Raw genomic sequence first — 20983 nt, 5'->3', positions numbered from 1 at the left:
AGGTACTGCAACAATAGATCATGTGCAAGCATGAAAACAAATTTTAGTACACTCAAAAACAAAATCATGATTATCAAAAAGTTATGCCCTTTTACAAGTCTGATCCAGGACAGCCACTTGGCAGTAGCATCAAGTTTCATACTCCTTTTTAAACACATTTCAATAGGTTGTGTGGTGAATGCATAACTTTTCATGATGGCCATATCCACTGCAACTTTATTAAGACAACGGGCATGTGAACACTGTTCAAATCAGCATGTGAAATCACAAATGTCCTACGTTTAGATTTACAACTAAATTCTTACAACTACAATCATGCGACTTTCATGTTAAAATCAAATCCCTATCAAAACAGACCTGCTATCTAATCTGTGGGTCATTACCTATCATTTAAAAGTAAAACTCACTGTTTTATAGCACCTTTCTTAAAGGCAGTTGCATGTAATGCATGACTGCATTACACCTACAAAACGAAAGTGAAATATGGCTGCATTACATTCAACTGCCTTTTTCTTCCAATGTATTTTCATCAAATGTACAACCCCCAGCAAAATGAACAAACAACAATTACAGAAATGAATTTCCGGCCCTGTATCATAGTTGTCATCACCAATAATATTAAAAAAATACTGCATCTGCCAACATATTATATAAACTGTGAATCCCTGACGAAAAAAAATTCTTAACAACAAAAACATTAGAGATTGAGGGCCCACTTAATTATATTCCGGCATGCAGAAAATAATAAAAAAAAACACTGTGGTTTTGTAGTCAAACCACTCATTGTGTATCATGCATCTGCCTATGCTTTAGTGAGTTTAATGATCATGCTCAAGTTCAAAATCATATGGATCCTGTTTGGTCAAATCTGTGTTGGTGCAAAATGCCTCTGTCTGCACTGGAAATTACAAGAGGAAGATTATCACTTTCCTCTATATTCTATATTATGATGTAACTATATTTTCTAAAAACATGCGTTGGGCTTGCTTTTGCCACTGCGATACTAAGGTGTTGTGATGGTTGCCAAGGGGTTGCCCAAGTCTGATCACTTAATAGATTTACCTATAATTATGGGTATGTTTGCATTTAACAAACATGCTAATATGTACATTAACAAAGACTTAATAAATAAAGAGTATATTTTTAACAAGACCTCAAAAAGGCTCAATGTTACTATTTAACTGTCTGCAAGCATTAAAGTGAGTGACATAACTGTTCTTCCTTAAAATAACTATTTAAAGTGACCATAGTCCACCTCTGAATCTACACATCTGATTATGCTTTAATAATAGTCAATACGTGTCTTTATACAATCATTCCAGCAACGTGATTAAAACTGATCACATTTGACACTTACCTTTAGCCGTTTGACGACTTCATCATTACTGATTTTATCAGTAATTTCTTTGACACCCATTGGGTAGTTAATCTTTCCGTCCCCCGCAGGTCTCTGCTGCTGAGGCTGTTGCGGGAACTCCATCATCTTTCTCCAGACAGACGGTCCTCTACTGGCCTCTATGGGCAACGACACTAAAGTTCAGCGCACAAACCCACCACACCACTACAAAAACACTAAAAAGCACCTCATGTTCTCTTGTCTGCTACCCTTTTAACGTGTGTTTAACCCCTCTAAGACCATAGAGTTCTATATAAACATTGCAAACTATTGTTTTCGGAAATTCATGAAATAAAAACGCGAAGCTAATGAAGCTAACGGCAACACTAGCCTTAAAGCTAACGAGAACAGCTCGGCCACCCGCGCTTTTACACTCAAACAAAAAATACTCAAACAATTACTTTCCTGGCATGGTTATCCATACAGCATGACTATTCCGACATAATTCCTCTCGTTTAGAAACTAAAATACAATTTAAAATACATTGTAGACTAAAACAGTTATTTGAGCGGCTAATGGCCTAGCCGTCAGGCCTCAAACTATTGAACAAACATCCAGCCAACACTCACATTTAACGTTACCCGTTACAATAACCACTCGCAGCTTACTATGATCCCAAATGCATTTATTCCAGATGTATCACTCGATATCTCTCCTTAGTGTACGTTATTCTAACTTTAGACGCTAGGATATCTGAACTGTTTACTTGTTTTCTCTCTCTAAGTTCAGTCAGCGAGGCAAAACACCGACCACCAACTTGACCATCCCATATAAACTGTGTGAATTAAACTCTCCCGAGCAACCACAGCCGCCCCTTAACCTCCCACGAGCAAATACCCCGTCATTACCTCACGGATAAGTCGTTGTTTTAATTCATTAGTCAGGTTCGGGTACTGGTTTGGATATTTTTTTAGTTTCGGGCACAAAGCTCCGTCTCTTTCATACAGGGATGTATGAACGTCCTCGCGTGGAAAAGTGGGGACACAGCGCCCCCATTGGCTGAAAGTTGGTATTACGATGGAGGGAGAAATATTACCGTACGGATTAGAAAAGAAGCGTTTTACTGTACGTCAAATGTAGTGAATGTAATTTACCGTAAATGTTAGAAAACATTCACGTATTAAATCAACCAGAGCTTTAAGGCAAAACCTAACGAATTAAAAAATATTTTATATCAAATATGTGGGCGCAAAATGCGTCTGCTTTCTAAAATTTGGTATATTTTATTTCAAATAGCGTAAAGGAACACGGGGCAAACATGCGCGTACTTATATACAAGATAAGTAACTAGTCTCATACTGTTTTCAACACATCACGAATTCGAATAAAATGTTATTGATCCACTCCTGTGGATATATGCATATATTGGGCAAAATGTTACAACACATGCTCGTGCACTTTCCCTCCACTAGAGGCGCTGCAGGATTTTCCAACCCCGTTGAGAGTTGTTTGGCTGGTTTTCTTCTACTTTTCGTTTCCTTAAGTAAAAACATTAAACACTGGATCGATGATCGGTGTCTTGTAAACCGGGAACAGCAGAATGCCAAAGAAAAAGAAAAGCGGACAGAGTCCTTCTCGAGGTACGAGGCAGAGGGCCGAGTACGGGAGCGGTCCCGAGAGTCGAGCGCACGGGACGAATGGCTCTGTTGTGACCCAGTCGGACTCATCATGGGGATATAGTAACTACATTGGTTCGACGCTGCCAGGCAGCGGACAGTCGTCATCTCAAAACCGAGACAAAGTCATCCAGGGAATGCAAGAAATGTTTTCACATCTGGATCCTGAAGTTATTTATATGGTGCTGTCAGAGGCAGATTTTAAAGGTAAATAGTCACAATATACTGCGATTTTGCCAAATGATCACGTTTTTTACAAGGTAAATTACAGGTTAATTTTATTGTAGACTTAAAAAGTTTACGTTTATTGTTAGTTGTTTTGATATACAGAGAGTAAGTACTCTAGACCTGTTTTGTATGTAATACTTATGAAACACTGCCCTATGTATTTTATTGTTTTTTGAAAGAAATTGATAATTGTAGATCACAAAAATATCTTGGACTTTTTTCATCCTGTTGTATAATTCTTTAACGCCTTGTTTTTTTCACCTCTGTCTTTTAAGTTGAAAATGCAATGGATTCTCTTTTGGAGCTGTCAAATGCTGCTGAAGGCACAGATCCGCCCCCTCCTCATGTCTCAGGGTTCGAGCAGGCAGCTGCTCTACTGGGAGCAAGCCACAGTCAAACAGAACTTCACAGTGGAACAGCGCACAGCTTTGCTTGTTTAAACATGCCTGCATCTCAACCGAAGGTCATCCCTGATGAAACACACTTCACAGAAGACTTTGATACGCTCCTAGATCAGGAACTTGAAACGTTTACATTACAAGCTAGTCCTCTAATGTCCTCCATACCGGTCTCTGCTCTGCCTCCTCCTTCTCAGTCAATCCCTCTCTCCTCTCTGCCTCCTACATCCCAGACTCATTATCCTGCTGCTCAAACCTTATCAGAGTTCGAACAGTTAAACCAAGAAAGCAATACTGAATGTGTCTCTGTGGCAGGCGGTTCACCAGTCAATGAACTGAGTTTTGGCGGCGGTCGTATTCCTGAGCAGAAAAACATATCTCTTGACTTTAGTCATCTAACACTGGATGCCAGCCCAGGTGAACAGCGGCTGTCTGCCTTCCAGGTGTACCGCAGACCTGATCAACTTCCTACCAACACACAGGTTTCTGCAGTCAGCCGGCATAATGAAGCACTCAGCACACCAGCCATGTTCTGGAACACACGGGCAGCTGAGTTCCATCCCCGCAATGATGGACCGGCCTTCATCACGCCGGTCATATCTAATCCCACACCCTGGAATATGAACCCCATCTCTGCTGCTCAATGGTTGGCTCAAAGACCTATAAGACAAGCTCCTTTGAAGCCCTCAGCAACTGTACCACAGTCATGGACTATGCCCACGAAAAACCGTCTTAAATTGGAGGGTCATGTGCTGGTGTTACTGAGAGGGGCTCCTGGATCAGGGAAAACCACCCTTGCCATGTAAGCAAGACGTCAACGATACAGAACAAGCTTTGTGCCTTGTTAATAAGTGGTAGACCAATATTATAGCCTGCATCAGCTGATATGAATTGTGAAAACACCTTATAAAGTGTCTACTGGTTTGTTTTATTTAAAGTTTATTTCTCTTCTTGCTTTCAAGGGCTTTGGTGGGTCATAACCCAGGAGGGGTTGTTTTGAGCACTGACGAATATTTTACTCGAAATGGAGATTACCATTACGAGCCAGATTTACTAGGAGAAGCCCACGAGTGGAATCAAAAGAGAGGTGAGTTATGCACAGGGTCTGTCCATCTCTAGTCAATACAAATCAAATGTCTGGTGTGTACAAATATTTGCAATTATTTCCCTGTGTGTTCAACTTTTTATTTGTCAATTAAATAAACAGCCTGATCTCATGGAATGTCTTTTTGGTGAACAATTTGTACACTTTTCAGCAAAAGAGGCTTTTGAAAAATGCCAAACGCCCATCATAATAGACAACACCAATATGCAGTGTTGGGAGATGAAACCATACATTGCCATGGTGAGCAGTTTATAATAAAACACATATATGAAATAAAAGCTAAATGCACAGTAGTAGCCGGCAGGGTTGGGAATCAAAATCAATTCCAATCGAAAGGCTAGGAATCTGATCGGAATTGAAATGAATAGGATACTTGATTAAAATTTGAATTCCTCTTATCAATTCCCGTGGGCATGTTTTAAGAAAAGTAAAAGTGTTGCGTGATCTTATGTTATCTCAATTTAGGTCCTTTTTACTATAGTAAGCATGGTTTAATAATAATTAAATTTTAATAAAATCATAAATTAACCATAGTTTACTACAGTTTAACCATGATGTAATTCAACTATGGTTATACAAATTGTAATAAATCAGAAAAACATGGTTCTCTGTGTATATATACACAAAATCAGCCAATAAGTAGGCTAATAACCATACAGGTTGATATCTAAATGTTTTACTTAAACTGTAGAATCGAAACTGGGAATCGACAAGAATCGAAATGGATAAGCAGAATCGGAATTGGAATCGATAACATTTTTATGATTCCCAACCCTAGCCGACAGTATGTTATATTTCTAGTAGAGATGCACTGATATATTGGCCAATAATCCAATATATGATAAAAGCAATTTAATTCCTGTTAATCAAAAGAGGACAGAAAAATTCTATGAATTTGTGCTCTGTATATAGAAAATGTCAAGAAAATCACCAGTTTGATGTTCAGTATTAATAGTTTTTATCACCGACTATCGTATCAGTGGAGAAATGTAGTATTGGGGCCTCTCTAATTTCAATTGTAAAAGATGTGCTGTGATTTTGCAAAATTTAATTTATTTTGAGTAAAATTTAATTTTTTAATTTATATTCATGTTACACATGTTGTTTTAGATTTTTTCGGTGGAAAGTTTCATACTTGCCTGCATACACATACTTGCAGTTGATTTAACACAAAAATGTAAATGTAGCTCACACTGACTTACACAGGTTCATTGTGCTGATCATAGGCTTTTCCTTTTCCTAGGCACAAAAATGCAGGTATAGGGTGCTTTTTCGTGAGCCAGATACCTGGTGGAAAGCCAAACCCAGAGAGCTGGAGAAGTATGTTAGACATGACCACAAATAACCATTAAGCACATTTGCTTACTACATGCAAATCATTATGCACTGTTTGAATCACTATAACGTTTTTATATCTCCAAACTACTCTTACAGTATGAATAACACATACTAGCATACAACAGCAATCCATAGCTGCACATAATCACTAAATGGCAAAGAAACTGATTCTCCTTTATCATCTCTATATAGGCGTACAAGACACCAAGTATCGAAAGAAAAGATCAGACGTATGCTCGATCGATATGACAGATTTGTCTCCGTCCAAAGCATCATGAATTCAAATAAACCAGAACCTGTACCAAGTGTTGTGGACTTAACACAAGCTGATGCTGGCCAACCACAGTAAGCACTTACATTACATGTTATTGATGTTTATTTGTCTTGTGCTATTTTTATAATTAAAAAATTACATATTTTAATATATTTTCTTTAGGGAGTCTTTTCCTCCTGGCATCAGCCATCCTGATCTTGTTGGTGACTCTGGGTTAAGCAAACCAAATCCATATCTTTCCGCATCACTGCCTGATGTGTCCTCAGTTAGACAGATGTTCGGTACTTCCACAGGCGAAGAAGAAGGTAAAATGCGATCCTTCGGTTCTAAGGAGCCAATGCTGGTTTGTGAGAATGCTCAGGAAGGGTCGGGGACGCCACTGTCTGACATGCTTGATGGAGAAGATTTGGATGTGGAGCTGGATGCCTGTATTGTGGACACCGGGACATCTAAAGAGAAGTTTCTAGAGCAGCCTGTAGCATTTTCAGAGGCCATTGATCAACGAGTAAAAAGGGAAAGAGCGTATGTTAGAAGTGAAAAGAACTCCAGTGATGGGCCTTTCGAGCAGGAAAAGGAGAGGGAATGTGAAAGTGAGCCTCTTTCTGATGACAATGTAGTGCGACCAGAGCTGTTGGAGTTTGTGGGAGACTGGCCAATGGAATCTCAAGGCCAGCAGCAAATAAGACGACAAAGCTCAAAGAATCGCTCTGTAAAGAACGTGGAGTCTAGTGCCGTGGAAGAAATAGAGAATGTTTCTTCTGATGAGGCGAATCAATTTTGTACTGATGAATTTAAGAAAGCTGAATTTCAAAAACTTATAGATCTTCTAAAAGGAAACTCATCACCAGCTTCTCAGCATTCCTCATTTTTGGGTGGAAAAGAGGAGGACTTGACCTTGGAGACCAGGTCTGAGGTCCCTGACTGTGTGCAGAAGTTTTCCGAAGGCACTGACCCAAGTCAAGATTTGTTGAGTTCTCCAATTCCCACAAAACAAGAAGAACAGACTGAGCAGTCAGATCCAGTGTCTGTTGAGGACACACAGGAGAAGGTTGAGGAGGTGGAGCTTGCAGTGTCAGAGGATAAAAGCAGCATGAGCCCCAACAACCAAGGACATCAGTGTTTGAGGGGTGGTTTAGAATCTGAAAGCAGTCTGGAGAGACGGAGAGGTCTCAATCGAAGATCAGGAAAATCTTGTAAACTGGCGCTTACCTTCACCAATCAAAGTCCCTCCTCACCACCCTCACAATCTCCAGTTATTTCACACATTCTCCCTGATCCCACACCATCACTGGTGTCATGTTCCAGTGCTTCAACCCAAACACACCCTCAGGACTTTGCTTTGCTTTGGCGAATTGACCAGCACAAATGTACTTCGGAAGATTTTACTAGTGTCGCTTTGGTTATATTCGAAGGTAACTCTTTCCGTTTCAATCCAAAAACGAAAGAAGAGCAGTCTGCCTGCCAACAGGGGGTGCCATATCGTGTTGTCCACGAGAAAGGCTCTCAGGTAGAAGAGAACGAATTTAAGGAATGCCACTCCAAACAGTACAACCTTGAGATTCTGAGTAGGCACTTCAGACGTGTCTCCATGGACATCCTGGAGGACCTTTATGAGAAGTGCCATCAAGATATGGAATGGACAACTAATTTGTTGCTAGATTCAGGAGAACAGCTATATAAAGAAGACGAGCAGGTGGAGGCTGAATTGGAGTCTTTTCCTTCTGTGGATGCAGAGAAAGATCAATCCATAGAAAAAGTGATGGGCTCAGATTTTGACAATGCCAGAGATAACCAAAATGTGGACTCAAGCAAAAGTTCACCAAGTAGCATCAGTCCCAAGTCACAAGAAACTAACTTTAGTGACTTGAGCCAGGCTTATGATGATTGGAGCACTGGAAAAAGTTCACAAAGTGAAGCTGACGGTTCTTATGATGGTGTCAGCATTAAAGACGAGAAACATGAGTCATCCATTGTAGACCAACCAACAGAAGACACTGGTGCACACCTACAGGTTCCAGTAGCTAATGTTGAAGAGCCTAATAAAACAGATCCAAGCCAGATAGAGACAATAGTTACTGAAGGTGAGCCAGTTTTTCCATGCATGAGGGAGCGTTTGAGGAATGGAGCGAGGAGGATGAAGTGGAGAAAGAAAAGGATGACGAAGAGATGATTGCAGAAGTGGATGCAATAACACAATTACTCCTGCGTCAGGTTGATGAAATTGAGAGCAAGGAGGAGGAGGCGAGAAAGGAACGTGAAAAGGAGAGAAGGAGAACTGAGCGGGAAAGAAGAGAGCCAAATACAATGTACTTTCAGACTCTGGAGCTAAAACTTCCAACTGAACTTGCAATGCAGCTCACTGAGCTGTATGGACCTGTAGGGGTCAGTCCAGGTAACCAATAATCTGATCAATCAATTGTTAAAAATATGATATCTCTTGTTGTCTTTAAAGGGATAAAGAATCGTCTTTATCTATCCAGAATCTGTCATCATTTATTTACCCGAATGTCGTTCAAAACCTGTACACAGTATTACTCTTCCCTCTGTTGAGCACAAGAAATGTCTCTGTTAGAAATGTCTCAGTGGTTTTGTGTCCAGACAATGCAAGTCAATGGGTTGTTGTTTGGTTTAGGGCTAAGCTATCTTCCCAAAAAAGCATATCACGATCTTCTTAACAAAGAGTCTCCACGATCTGAATTGAAATACAAGGCTGTACATTCACTTTTTTGCACATTGCACTGGTGCTACAAAGGTTTAAAGTTTTGTAGCACAGGCCAAACAGTTGTACATGTAGCACAAGTGTAAAACGTCTTTTATCATCTTTATAAAACACAAATGGAGATCATCACATAAATAGATTGGTTTACAACAAAGGACATTCATTTTAAATACAAATGGATCAATTAGGACCATATCATTTATAGTTGACCCATTTTTATTGTTCTGTTTTGTCCAATTTTTTATTATACAATAGTAATATATTTGTCCACATAAAAATACTGCATTAGCCTTTGCAATAGTATTTACTAGGCCTATAGTAAACTGCAGTAAAATACCTAGATATTATAGTGTTTTTGAACCTTACTATAGTAAATATTAAATTATACTACAGTTGATCAATTACAACAAGAATACCACAATTTTTATATCAAATACTATAGAACACTACAGTATTTTTTCATTCGAAGGTCAACCTGTGTTCAATTTTGACGAGTTGTCGTGAAGTCGCTCCCACAAGACACTTGAGTTTCAGTGTGTGTAGTTCAGAGACGATAGTTTTTCTCAAACAGTGAAAACAGTCAAATGCACCTGAAATAAACTCTCAGGGCAACTCTGAACCTGATGTTCATGTGTTTATGTCCTCAAACTGTAAGACACATACAAATCCATGAGCGTCACATGTGTAGCACTTTAAACTGTGCAACACATTCACTCATACAAGCAGAACCAGCAGATGATAGATTTAAACAACAGGATTCCGCATCACGGAAATCCACAATCATAATCCACTAGAAATAGGCTATATGAACTCAATACAGCTGGGAAATGAGTTTCAATCGCAAAACGGACTAAAACTACGTAAATTAGCAGTGCATCATCGATTAACATTACACACTAACAAGCAAAAGGACAAATACACTTCACACAAACAAGCCACTCTGTCTATGCACTTGCAAAACTGTATTGCACGAGTGACACCCCACAGCACGGCTAGAGTGATTGGAAAGCATATAGAGCTCTTGCGATGCTTCAATGTCATATGCCAATGGGTCTTTGCAGCGCTGAATGATGTCGAACAAACCTCTTGTTTTAGACAAGACAAGATCATGATCCTCACGGTTCCATTAAAGGTGGATTGCAGACGCCTTCGAGATCGTCAGGTTGCTCACCCCTAGTTTGGTTATCAATGTTCTTTAAATTATCTTCTGTGTTCTGCAGAAGAAGGAAAGTAAATGAGGATGAAAAGAAAGAAATTTAAGACCTTCTTTTTTGGATGAACTATCCCCTTCTCATTCACGCATTTACAATGTATATAAATGTCTCTTTCGTCTTCATGTGGATGCAGGTGCCTTCTCATCAGATGATTGTGCAGTGCAAATAGACCTAAACTTGGCCAAACTTCTGCACCAGAAATGGAAAGAAACTATCCAAGTAGGTTACATGTCTTGTTCATCTTATCCGTACAATGTTTGGAAATTAATCTGCTTGTCTGATGTATGATGTAAAACTTACTAGTGTCTGTTGTCTTTGGCAGAAGAAGCACAGACAAGCTGCCCTGTCCTATCAGCAACTGCAAGAGAGTGAGACAACTTACTTCCTAATTCTAATCGCTGCAATATGTCACTTTTTTAATCAAATATCAGTTATTGAGCAAGAATGTAAAAATCAATGTTCAAAACCGTCTTCTTGGTTCACAATGGCAAGCTTATATATTTTTTTATTTAAGTTTGCGAAAGTATCATTTTAATGCATTTGCCTTCAACACATGTAAGGATATGTAAAGCAATTGTATGTTTCAAACAGATATGGCGATAGAGGCAAACTGACTGCAGTTTTAAAGGGATAAGTCACACAAAAATGAAAATGATTTAATTTACTCAACCTCGAGTTGTTTCAAACCTGTATGCATTTCTTTGTTCTGTTCAACACAAAGGAAGGTATTTGAAGACTGTCTGAGATCAAACAGTGGGGACCATTGACTACCATAGTAGTGGTTTTCTTACAATGGTGGTCAATAGTGCCCCAGAAATATTTTGTTACAGACATTCCTCTAAATATCTTTCATGTGTTCAGCAGAACAACTAAAATCATACATGTTGAAATGATTTTAGGGTGAGTAAATAATGACAGAAGTTTCATTTAAGGTAAACTGTCTCTTTAAAACAATGACAGACAGTATTTTCTTATAGTTAGAATCACTAATAGGAATCCTATTAAAAATGTGTTAGCTTCACGTAATAGCACTTTGGATATAATTCTTTGTTTTTTTTCCCATTTAGTCTTGTTGATTTCATCAACTTAAACGTAAAATTTTGCAATAATTCCATTTAGTCACTACTTCCTGTACCTTACTTCTCTCGATACGTCCCTTTCTTTTCCTCTGTCTATTCATTGACCAGTGCAAAACACACTCTATTAATAATTTTTCTCCTTCTGTTATTTTCTGTCCTTTCATTCATGTCACCATGGCAATGAAGATACCGACCATTGGGGTGAACAACAGGGAAGCAAAGGTTTGTATGATGATGCTCCTTATATGGACCACTGGAGTGCGTCCTGTACGACCGTCTCTCTGAGGGACATCATGATTGAAGAGCAGGTGATGCAAGACAGCATAGAGAAGGTAACACATATACTTTACATAAACACTCATTCAGTCATTATAACTGTAATGGGACGAGGTAACAATGAGCCATATCTGTGATTCAGTCCAGGTCAAGCCGGAAAGATATGGATAAGAAAGACAGCGCAGCCAAGCTGAAGGAGTACCAACTCTTCTCGATGTTCCCCACCATAGACCGGCATTTTCTGAGGGACATCTTCAGAGATCAAAAGTGAGTATGAGATTCTAAGGTCATTTGATTATAGGAAACATTTAAGGTGAGGTGGTTTAAAGTTCAGGGCGGAGTGGTGTGCAGTTTGCATTTAATAAAATTTTCAGAGAGGGCACTTGTATAGGAGCTAGGACCGAGGACACACTAGTGCATCCCACACGAAACTCATGTTTGTAGAAACTTGCGAATGTCCTCTCCCCTTCACAACAATTTTGCGGGATATTATACAGCTTTAATTTTGCATACTTTAACTGCATCTTGCTTTGCTGAGATTACAAAGTAATCCATGTTCCAAATATGTATCCCTTGGATTCTCATGTCCTCCCATCTCCTCGTTGTTTGTTTTCCTGAAAAGCAAATGTAAATGCTCAGTATAAGAAATGAGAAGCAACTCATCAGCCCAGATTGAGCCAAGGCCAATATGCCTGTTTGTAAGTGTGCTGAAAGTCAATTAGAGTCTGTTGTAAACTGACTGTTAATGGTTGTAAAATGATATTACAACATGTTTAATGTGATGTACATTACTATGCAAAAGTCTATTAAGATACAAACAGAAATACAATGAATATTTACACAAAAAAATAAAAAATATTGAATAAATTCGAGCAAAAGTCAGTATTAGTGTGACCTCTCTTGGCACTAATTTGGAGAGGCAGGTTCCTGATATGCACAAGTTAAAAGGTTATTTTCGGAGGATCAATTGATAAATTCTATACGACAATGCATCCGTAACCATAGGGTTGATGTGAAACTATTTGCGACTGCAAATTTTTGCTCACGGTGTGCTGTAAAAAACTGAAAAGCTTTATTTAGGCTCAATCGTGTAATTATTCAAGATGATCCGTTCATAATAAATAAATAATAATTCTTTAGTTCTTTTTTTGTATAACTGCATAAATAACCTAAAGGAAACATCTCCCCACCATTTGCTTGTGTAGTTACTCTCTGGAGCAGACTGAACAGTTTTTGCACGCTCTGTTGGATGACGGGCCAGTCCGAAACGTTGTGGCCTCTGAATCTGCCCTTCAGCGCAATGGCACAAGCAGACCGCAGAGCAAAGAGAGGGTGAGCTCTCTACACGCGACCATAGAGCATTGTGAAATGAAACAAAGCTGACATCTTTCTTCCCTCAGAAATGGAAACAGAGAGATGTGCAGGCGGAAGCAGCTCAGTTTCAGGATACGGAAGACCCGGAATATGAGGACTTCCGCACGGAGGCAGTGCTGCATAAGAGTCGGCAGATAGAGAGTTTTAACAAAGCGGCTGAAGCCTATAGACAAGGGCGCAAGGACGTGGCCAGTTTCTACGCGCAACAGGTGAAAGAGATGAGCAGTATAATATACATTATGTACTCATTGACAGGATATTCTTTATTTCTTGTTGCATTTTCATACAGCGACCTCTGGAAAAGTACTTTATAAATGAAATGTCACACAATAATTTTTTTAGCCTAAAAATATATTTTCCTTTTACATTTGTGTAGGGCCGCAATCATGGAGATAAGATGCGTGAAGCAAACCACCTCGCAGCCATGCAGATATTTGAGCGGGTGAACACTTCGCTCCTGCCTCAGAATATTCTAGATCTTCATGGATTACATGTGGATGAGGCCATTGATCACCTCTCCAAAGTGCTTGAGGAAAAAACATCAGGTGAGGGAATCATGAGCATTTCTCAGAGTTTTTCCTCACAGGTGTAACTAAAGAATAGAGTATATGTTGAATATGCGTTTAATGGACATGTTTTTTGTTAGAGTGGCATCAAGGTTTGTGCGGCTCCCAGCTTTCAGTCATCACTGGAAAAGGGAATCACAGTCAAGGGGGCGTGGCACGTATCAGGCCTGCCGTACTAGACTACCTCAAAAGCCATCACTACAGGTATACTCGCATGTTATGGCTATCTCTTCATATATAATTATAAACTCGCATAATAATCATTACAAAAATATATGCTTCATCATTTCTGTTTTTCTTACAGTTATGCTGAGCCTAAAACTGGGTTGGTGTTGGTCACACTACATTAAATAAGCTGCTACAAGTGAAGTGTTTACTTTTGGTGTCTTAAAAGTGTCTTCCCTGAGGTCCAGTGTTACCAGCAACGCATCTCTGCATATTTACGCAGTTATAGTGTATATTGGCTGATATACATTGTTTACTTTGTTCCCTTACAATAATAGAACTGATCCCACTTTCTGCTGAGTGTTCTGAGGTATAGTACTGTGATCACTAGTGAATAATCTCTGAGCTTTACGTAAATGCCTTTTGTGAAGACATGAAGACCACAGATTTTTTGTCTAAACGCACCAGTTATTTGTAAACTATTAAAGCAGAAGGGGGATGTTTTTCAGGTATTTATAATGTTTAATATGTAATTTTATTGTTTTTCATTGTTTTGATCATGTTTTTGGTTTGGTCAAACAGTTTTACATGATGTAGCAGCTGAGTGCCAGCTATGTTCAGGGATGTTAAGTGAGGATATCAGATTATTAGCACCGTGCTTTCCACAGCATTCCTATATATATATATATATCTCATTCATGGAAATATAAATACTAATCTTTGCATTTTAGTTTACTGTGTTTGTGAGCAGCATAAAATGGGCTCTGTCTTAAATAAGAAATATATATTTTTATCTTTTAAAACAGTTTTTGGGCACGAGTCAAACATTTTATGTCCCTTTGTAGTGCTGGTTTTTGGTTTAATCTCATCTTTGGTTTTATACAACCAGTATAAGATAATGTGATGTAACATTGTTTTATAGGCATCTTAATGTTACTATGCAAATTACAGTTCTTATGTGTGAGAATTCTCACAACTGTTATGAAAATAGTTTTGAAGGAAGTTTGTATATTTGGAATCTTTTCAAGAAATTTTTAATGAAATTTTATAGGCGAACTTGCCTGTTTATTTTTGTTCATAAATGATGATGAAACAAATAAAGAATAAAGAGTTAACATTTAGACATTTTGTTTGTTTAATTTTAGTGAAATTAGAGTGTCGCTAAATGAAACGTAAAGCTTGGTATGATTTTGGGGCTCAAAATCACAGCTGAATTTGTTTAACATCCTTGTTTCTCTTTGTTCTATTTCCCCCTGAATCAATAGAAAACGTTGGTGGGGGAAATATAACTCGGCATGTTGCATCCTCAGTAGCTGACTCAGTTTCAATTAGTAAAGGTCAAATTCTTCCATGATGAATGTAGTAGCAGCTGTGCATGTGCATGCAGTTCCCATCCTCTCCACTATAGGCAGATGCTGTTTACTTGATAAATATTGTTGGAGGTAGAACTAAATGACTTTATTGCAGTTCAAATTTAATGTTATGCTTTTTATACAAACAAACAAAACGTGTATTGTGTGTTGATTAAATCATAGAATTATATATCCCTTGATTTTAGAAAAAAAGTTGCTACACTGTTAAAAAAAAATCCTGTAAAAACCGGATAAAGTACTGGCAGAAAATTTCCTTTATTTTACGGGCATTTCACTTAAAAAACTGAAAGAAATGAATACAGAAAAATTCCTTCAGATTAACACAGTATATTGTACCCTAATTTCACGAATTTAGTGTGTATGATATTTTTATAGTCAGCTTTTCATTGCAAAAAAACTCAACGTATGTTTGAGGTGACGATGATATAACACTTAAAATAAGATCTGTTTTATATTTTATGACTTTTAGAAATCTTAATAAAATGAATCATAGAAATAGTTCATTTTAATTTCAAATCCATTTTTTTGTGGAAAACATTACTTGCTTTTAACGTTTATACATAATATATTTATTCTTAATACTAGTCACATTTGTGCATGCATGTTGTGACACAACATGTGACACATGTTTGAGCCTGAACAATACCTAAGAAATATATGTAGATTTAGTCAGAAGATATTTAAAGAAAAAATAGTTTATTTGAAAATTAAGAACAAACACTTAATATCAATAGGACATGATGAATAATTTATACTTATTTGGTTATTTTTGCCCAATGTATATGACAGTTTGAGGCACCAGAAACTTTCACTACAGAAGCAGCAAAACTCTTCATACGGTACCTTCAACGCCAAGAACGTCACACAGGCTCAGCGGAAGCTTACGAGAGATATGATGTATGATTTCACAGCCCAACCTTGTATTTCACTTCCCTCTACTAAAGGATGCAGCATCTGCTCTCTCTGTGAAGGCATACAATATCTCAGTGCTCAAGAGAACGTGCATTTCCTGTCTTTAACAATTAACATTTTCAGACAGGCCTAGATGCAGATTTGGACTGAACCTATTGTTAATGTTGAATTAACAGCAAATGTAAAATTAGGCTTAATATGCGCTCATGAATCTCACCGTTAAAGGCTGAAACAGGTGAGTTGTTTTCTAATATGTTTTCACTATTTTATGCATTAAAAAAAAGTTTTTTCTTAGGAATCAGTGGAAAATTGGGAAAAACAATCTAAACTTGAAAATCATTGGTTAACACTAATAAAATAAGGTTAAAATATAATTTTCTATTATAACATAACATTTTCTATAGAATAGTCATGCTCCTCGTAAGTTTTGTATAGAAGGAGCGGACAACATTTTTTTCTGTAAGTTCTTATTTTACTTTTGATTAACATCAATAACAACAATACTCTTAAAGCTTAACACAAAATTACAGAACGCCTCTATTTGCTATAATGTGTAACGCTTTAGTGTGAGAATAGCGTATTTCATTTGTTCCATCAACGACAGCATTGAAATCCCCTAAATGTGTTTGATTTATTTGCAATACTCTTACTTTATAATTTATAAAACTGCATCAGATGTTACTACATTTGATTTAAAGCAGTTCACTTGAAGAAGATAAAAAGTATTAATAACACATTACAGCCTCTAAGTGTTTTAGGGTTAGCACAAGAAAGTTTTCCAAGCTTAATGTGTCGATAAATACTGAAGCAACAACCTTAAACCTTATAAGTGACAATGTTAAACTTCCAGAGATTTGACTTTATATAGATATGATAAAATAATTCAGCTGTAAAAAAGCAGTCTTTTTAATCTTGTGCTTACCTTTCATGACAGGCTGATAGAGGCCTATAATGTGCTAGTCGTTGTTGTTTCGATATTGTGTTTTATACCAAGTCAAACAACCGTAATTAGCATAAATCTTTTACATATTTAAAACAGTAAAAAAATCATGTTGTTGTATTTGTGTATATGTTTTTTTATATTAAAAACCAAAGTTTAGTTTTTGTACAACTGCGGATTTCATTTATTCTTCGGTATTCAATATAGATGCATTCAACAATTATATGAATTTTTTTTTGTGCTTAATGTTTAATTCCTTGTGTAACTTTTTGTTTTGAGATTCCATAATAATCACTTTACTTTTTTATTCTCTTTATAATGCAGGAGCCAGAACATTCAGAAGAGAGATTGACCTGTCCGAATCTGTGTGGTTTTGAGTACATCTTATATACGATGACCACTGTTCCTACTCCTGCGCTGGATTACAGAACAGAAGATTAAAATATCACGTTTCAACAGATAAGAGATAAACTTCAGAAGGGTGTGTGAATTCAAGTGTCTTTACTTTGTGTGAAAATCTATAACTCCAGAGATGACCTCGACACTTTTTGGACACTCCTCGGTTTTGGCCTACTAGACTGCTCCTACCTATAACAGACAGAATGATGAATGGGGTGGAAGAGACCTCTGTGAAATGCGTGCTGGTCGGTGACTGCGCGGTGGGTAAATCAGCCCTCCTTGTACGCTTCACTTCTGAGACGTTCCCAGAGACCTACAAACCCACCGTCTACGAAAACACTGGCGTTGATGTATTCATGGATGGAATACAGATTAGTTTGGGATTGTGGGATACAGCAGGACATGACACATTCCGACAAATCCGGCCCATGTCTTATCAGCAGGCGGACGTGGTTTTGCTGTGTTATTCCGTGGCAAATCCTAATTCGTTACTTAATTTACGGCAAAAGTGGATCGCTGAGGTGAGGGAGAATCTCCCGAAAGTACCTATTCTGGTTGTGGCCACACAGACAGATCATCGCGAGATGGGCCCGTATCGTGCCAACTGCACCACAGCCTCGGAGGGCAAACAAGTGGCACAGGAGATCCGTGCTAAAGGATACCTGGAATGCTCTGCACTCAGCAACCGTGGCGTGCAACAGGTTTTTGAGTGTGCAGTCCGTACGGCTGTTAATCGGGCCCGAAGACAGACAAGGCGAAGACTGCTAAACTTTAACCCCTGTAAAGTCTCCTAATACTTTATTTTTCAAGGGATAGTTCACCAAAAAATCCCAAATCGGTATATGACTGTAGAACACAAAAGAAGATATTTTGAGAAATGTGACAGAGGTTATGTGTCCATACAGTGGAAGTCAATGTTGTTTGGTTAACATCAGCCTTTAAAATATTATCGTTTTTGTTCTGCAGAAGAAATAATGTCATACTGGTTTGTAACATAAGAGTGAATAATTTTTGGATAAACTATCCCTTTAATTTGACCCGTTACAAATTAGATGAGGAACCTCCGTTTTTTATCACTAAACAGAATTGTTGAAAAAAATCCTCTATTTTGTGACACACATACTGTCTGCATTGAAAAGACATAATTCATTACAAAGTAGTGTCGGTTGTTAAAGATATTAAACATTTACCATGACTTTAAACTACAGGAACGGCTCTTGTTAAACTGTAACATTTGTTGAAAATTTGTGAACTTGCAACACCATTTCTTATCTACTCATTTAGTTAGTAAAACAAAATCAAACAAAACTGTAGTGGGACTAAACAGTCATATTAGCATATGATATTTGACCATCTTAAGAAATATTTTGGCTTTGAATTGAAAAAATCTCTTTTGTATTTATGATTTACTGACAATGGTTAGCTCCCTGTCGAACAGACTGTTGTGGGCAAGGAAAAGCTATTCAGGAGTTCAGTCCTGAAGATCTTATATTTATAATATTAGCCTAATTATTTTTATAGATCACTTAACAAAGTCTTTTAAAAAGAAGGTTGAGTTTGTATTTTGTTATAGTATACGTTTGAGTGGTCTGTTGACTTTACAGCGAACCCAGAAGTGTGATTGTAAATCTAAGTGTGTGTGTGTGTGTGTGTGTGTGTAATTGGTTCTGCATAAATAAAAACAAGTTGTATTAAAGATATGCCAAATGCAGACATCAAGCAATTAAACATTTGTGTAATTGTAAAATAACAGGTGACAAATTTGGAGATGGAGATGACCTTTACTGAGATCTAAAATATCTAGTCTAAAATATCCCGGGGAACTAAGTTTTTGGACGTGACTAGAACCTTTCCTAAAAAGAGACCAATAAACAATGTGTTACAAATAAATAGTAATAAAATGTCAATTGATTATTGTACAACAAAAACATGCATTCTTGTTATTTTGTAAATATGCAATATCTGATGTTAATCAATATTATGAATCAATATTTTAATCAAATATAAATCAATAGTGTTAAATATACACTACTTTGAAAAACAATATATTATTAGTAGAACAGGAGGATTAAAAATGTGAACATGTTTCTTAAACAAACTCACTATTTCAGTGTCCACAAAGTGTGTGATAAATGTTCTTTAAAGCATTTAATGTTAGCGTGTGTGCATCTGCACACACGTGTGAATGGAAGAGATATCTTCCACAATAAAAATCGTAACATACTTATGATTATTTTGTAAAAACGTACCCATGTGCTTGGATATTCATAGCATTGTTTATAAAGACAGGACATTATCAAATGATTTTATCCATGCATTATGCTACAAGTTTTCAGCAACAAGCAATTTAAGGGGTGAACAGATTCCATGGTGAATGCTTACTCCGTTGAAGATGAAATCAGAGAAACTTTTTTGGATATTGTCAACAGTTAGAGTGGCCTTTAGTCTTAACAAAAGTGAGATTCCTGGAAGGAAGGGAAATATTAAATTCAGTATTGCTTGTCACAGCAAAAACTGATTTCAACAAAAACACAATATACATAGAATATAGCTTTTATTGCTTGCCGCTTTAACGTGTCAGCCGTGTTTAAAACATGATACAAGCCTTCTTCGATTAGAGGGTAAGGAAAGTCCCCCAGAATTTTACATAAAATGTACATCACCTAAAAATGTAGCAACCGTAAAAATAAACTTTCTTAGATATGAACTGAAAGCAGTAATAGCAAAGAAATAAGGTTATTTATAATGTCTGCACCTACAGCCTCTCATTTTGACCCTTTAAATCATATAGACAATTGGTGACTTACACAGATGGAAGATATAAACAAAGAAAATAATGAGCTACTACTTACACTACATGAAAGAAAGCCGTGACAGAGGAAAAGAAGAATACAGAAAGTCAGAAAGATGGAGTGTATGTTATGTGGTTTATGGAGACGAGATGATGTAGGCCTGTGCTTTTGGAGAACCGAAGGGTTTAGACCCCGAAACCACATCCCAGCAGGAGATAATCTTCTCTGAAGTCTCTCAAAACTCTTTTTGGCACCATATAAAAAGTGTGCATGTACAAAAGAATGCATTTTACATGACTCAATTTGTTAGTTGTATTTAAACAGAACACTGATTTCAAATATATTATATAAATCTGTAAATGTTTTATACATTTCTTTAAATCGATATTCCTGCACTGTATGTTTAATGTTGATTTTAAAATATAACTGTTGCTGAAATTTCCAAGATAAACAGTTATGAGGTATAAATAATGTTAAGTGGTATTATAGCATTTAAACAGAATAACAAAATGAAAAACTTAAAAGACATTGTATATATTATTCTACAGTAATAGGTTTATATAAACAGGTTTATATAGATTTTTCAGTGCTAATGATGTTTTAAAGATGAGGGTATGCAAGCATTAGGGGAAACCAAATGTGATATGCCACAAAAGAGGAAGTGAAAATAATTAGAACAGACCGATAAGTTCTCTATGTAAACTGAATACATTGAACGCATGAAGGCTTGGGTGGGTGCAAGGGACATATAAAAAATATGTTATATAATTTTAATATGGCTCAGTCCATATCTGGCCAGCTGAGCTTCACTTCCATAAA

At 37.2% G+C, this 20983-nt stretch overlaps 3 protein-coding genes across 6 annotated transcripts in view; 2 read left to right on the top strand and 1 right to left on the bottom strand.

The window, feature by feature from the left end:
• Positions 1-10292, bottom strand: part of pds5a (PDS5 cohesin associated factor A) — a 35360-nt gene extending 25068 nt beyond the window's left edge. For 2 of the 4 annotated variants that reach the window (XM_056764971.1, XM_056764996.1), the window contains exons 1-2: positions 2245-2395; positions 1358-1515 (exon numbers count right to left, since the gene is read on the bottom strand). In XM_056764971.1, the coding sequence (XP_056620949.1) occupies positions 1358-1483 (126 nt within the window). In that variant the 5' untranslated portion in view covers positions 1484-1515; positions 2245-2395. Of the gene's footprint in view, positions 1-1357; positions 1516-1965; positions 2142-2244; positions 2396-10157 lie in introns of those variants that run through there. The other 2 variants (XM_056764987.1, XM_056764980.1) reach the window with 2 other exon arrangements.
• Positions 2826-14869, top strand: n4bp2 (NEDD4 binding protein 2). The gene is given in 17 exon segments (XM_056764959.1): positions 2826-3219; positions 3516-4440; positions 4601-4725; positions 4895-4983; positions 5987-6063; positions 6274-6426; positions 6518-8469; positions 8472-8747; positions 10422-10507; positions 10611-10656; positions 11554-11699; positions 11786-11910; positions 12849-12975; positions 13044-13226; positions 13394-13562; positions 13664-13787; positions 13888-14869. Coding segments are annotated over 17 exon segments (4932 nt in total). The 5' UTR covers positions 2826-2936; the 3' UTR covers positions 13934-14869.
• A 1191-nt stretch (positions 14870-16060) lies between these two features.
• rhoh (ras homolog family member H) lies at positions 16061-19277 on the top strand. The gene is made up of 2 exons (XM_056765079.1): positions 16061-16268; positions 17298-19277. Exon 2 carries the CDS (start codon positions 17576-17578, stop codon positions 18164-18166), a length of 591 nt encoding a protein of 196 aa, XP_056621057.1. The 5' UTR covers positions 16061-16268; positions 17298-17575; the 3' UTR covers positions 18167-19277.
• The last annotated feature ends 1706 nt before the right edge of the window (positions 19278-20983 follow it).

The sequence above is a fragment of the Triplophysa dalaica genome, chromosome 2 (genome assembly GCF_015846415.1).
Source record: "Triplophysa dalaica isolate WHDGS20190420 chromosome 2, ASM1584641v1, whole genome shotgun sequence".
Taxonomy (NCBI): domain Eukaryota; kingdom Metazoa; phylum Chordata; class Actinopteri; order Cypriniformes; family Nemacheilidae; genus Triplophysa; species Triplophysa dalaica.
The sequence above is the reverse complement of the archived record's forward strand: the minus strand, read 5'-3'. Positions and strand labels throughout refer to the sequence as shown.

Bases quoted from the DNA above. Each gene is read 5' to 3' on its own strand.
- rhoh (XM_056765079.1), top strand. From the start codon at position 17,576: ATGATGAATGGGGTGGAAGAGACCTCTGTGAAATGCGTGCTGGTCGGT.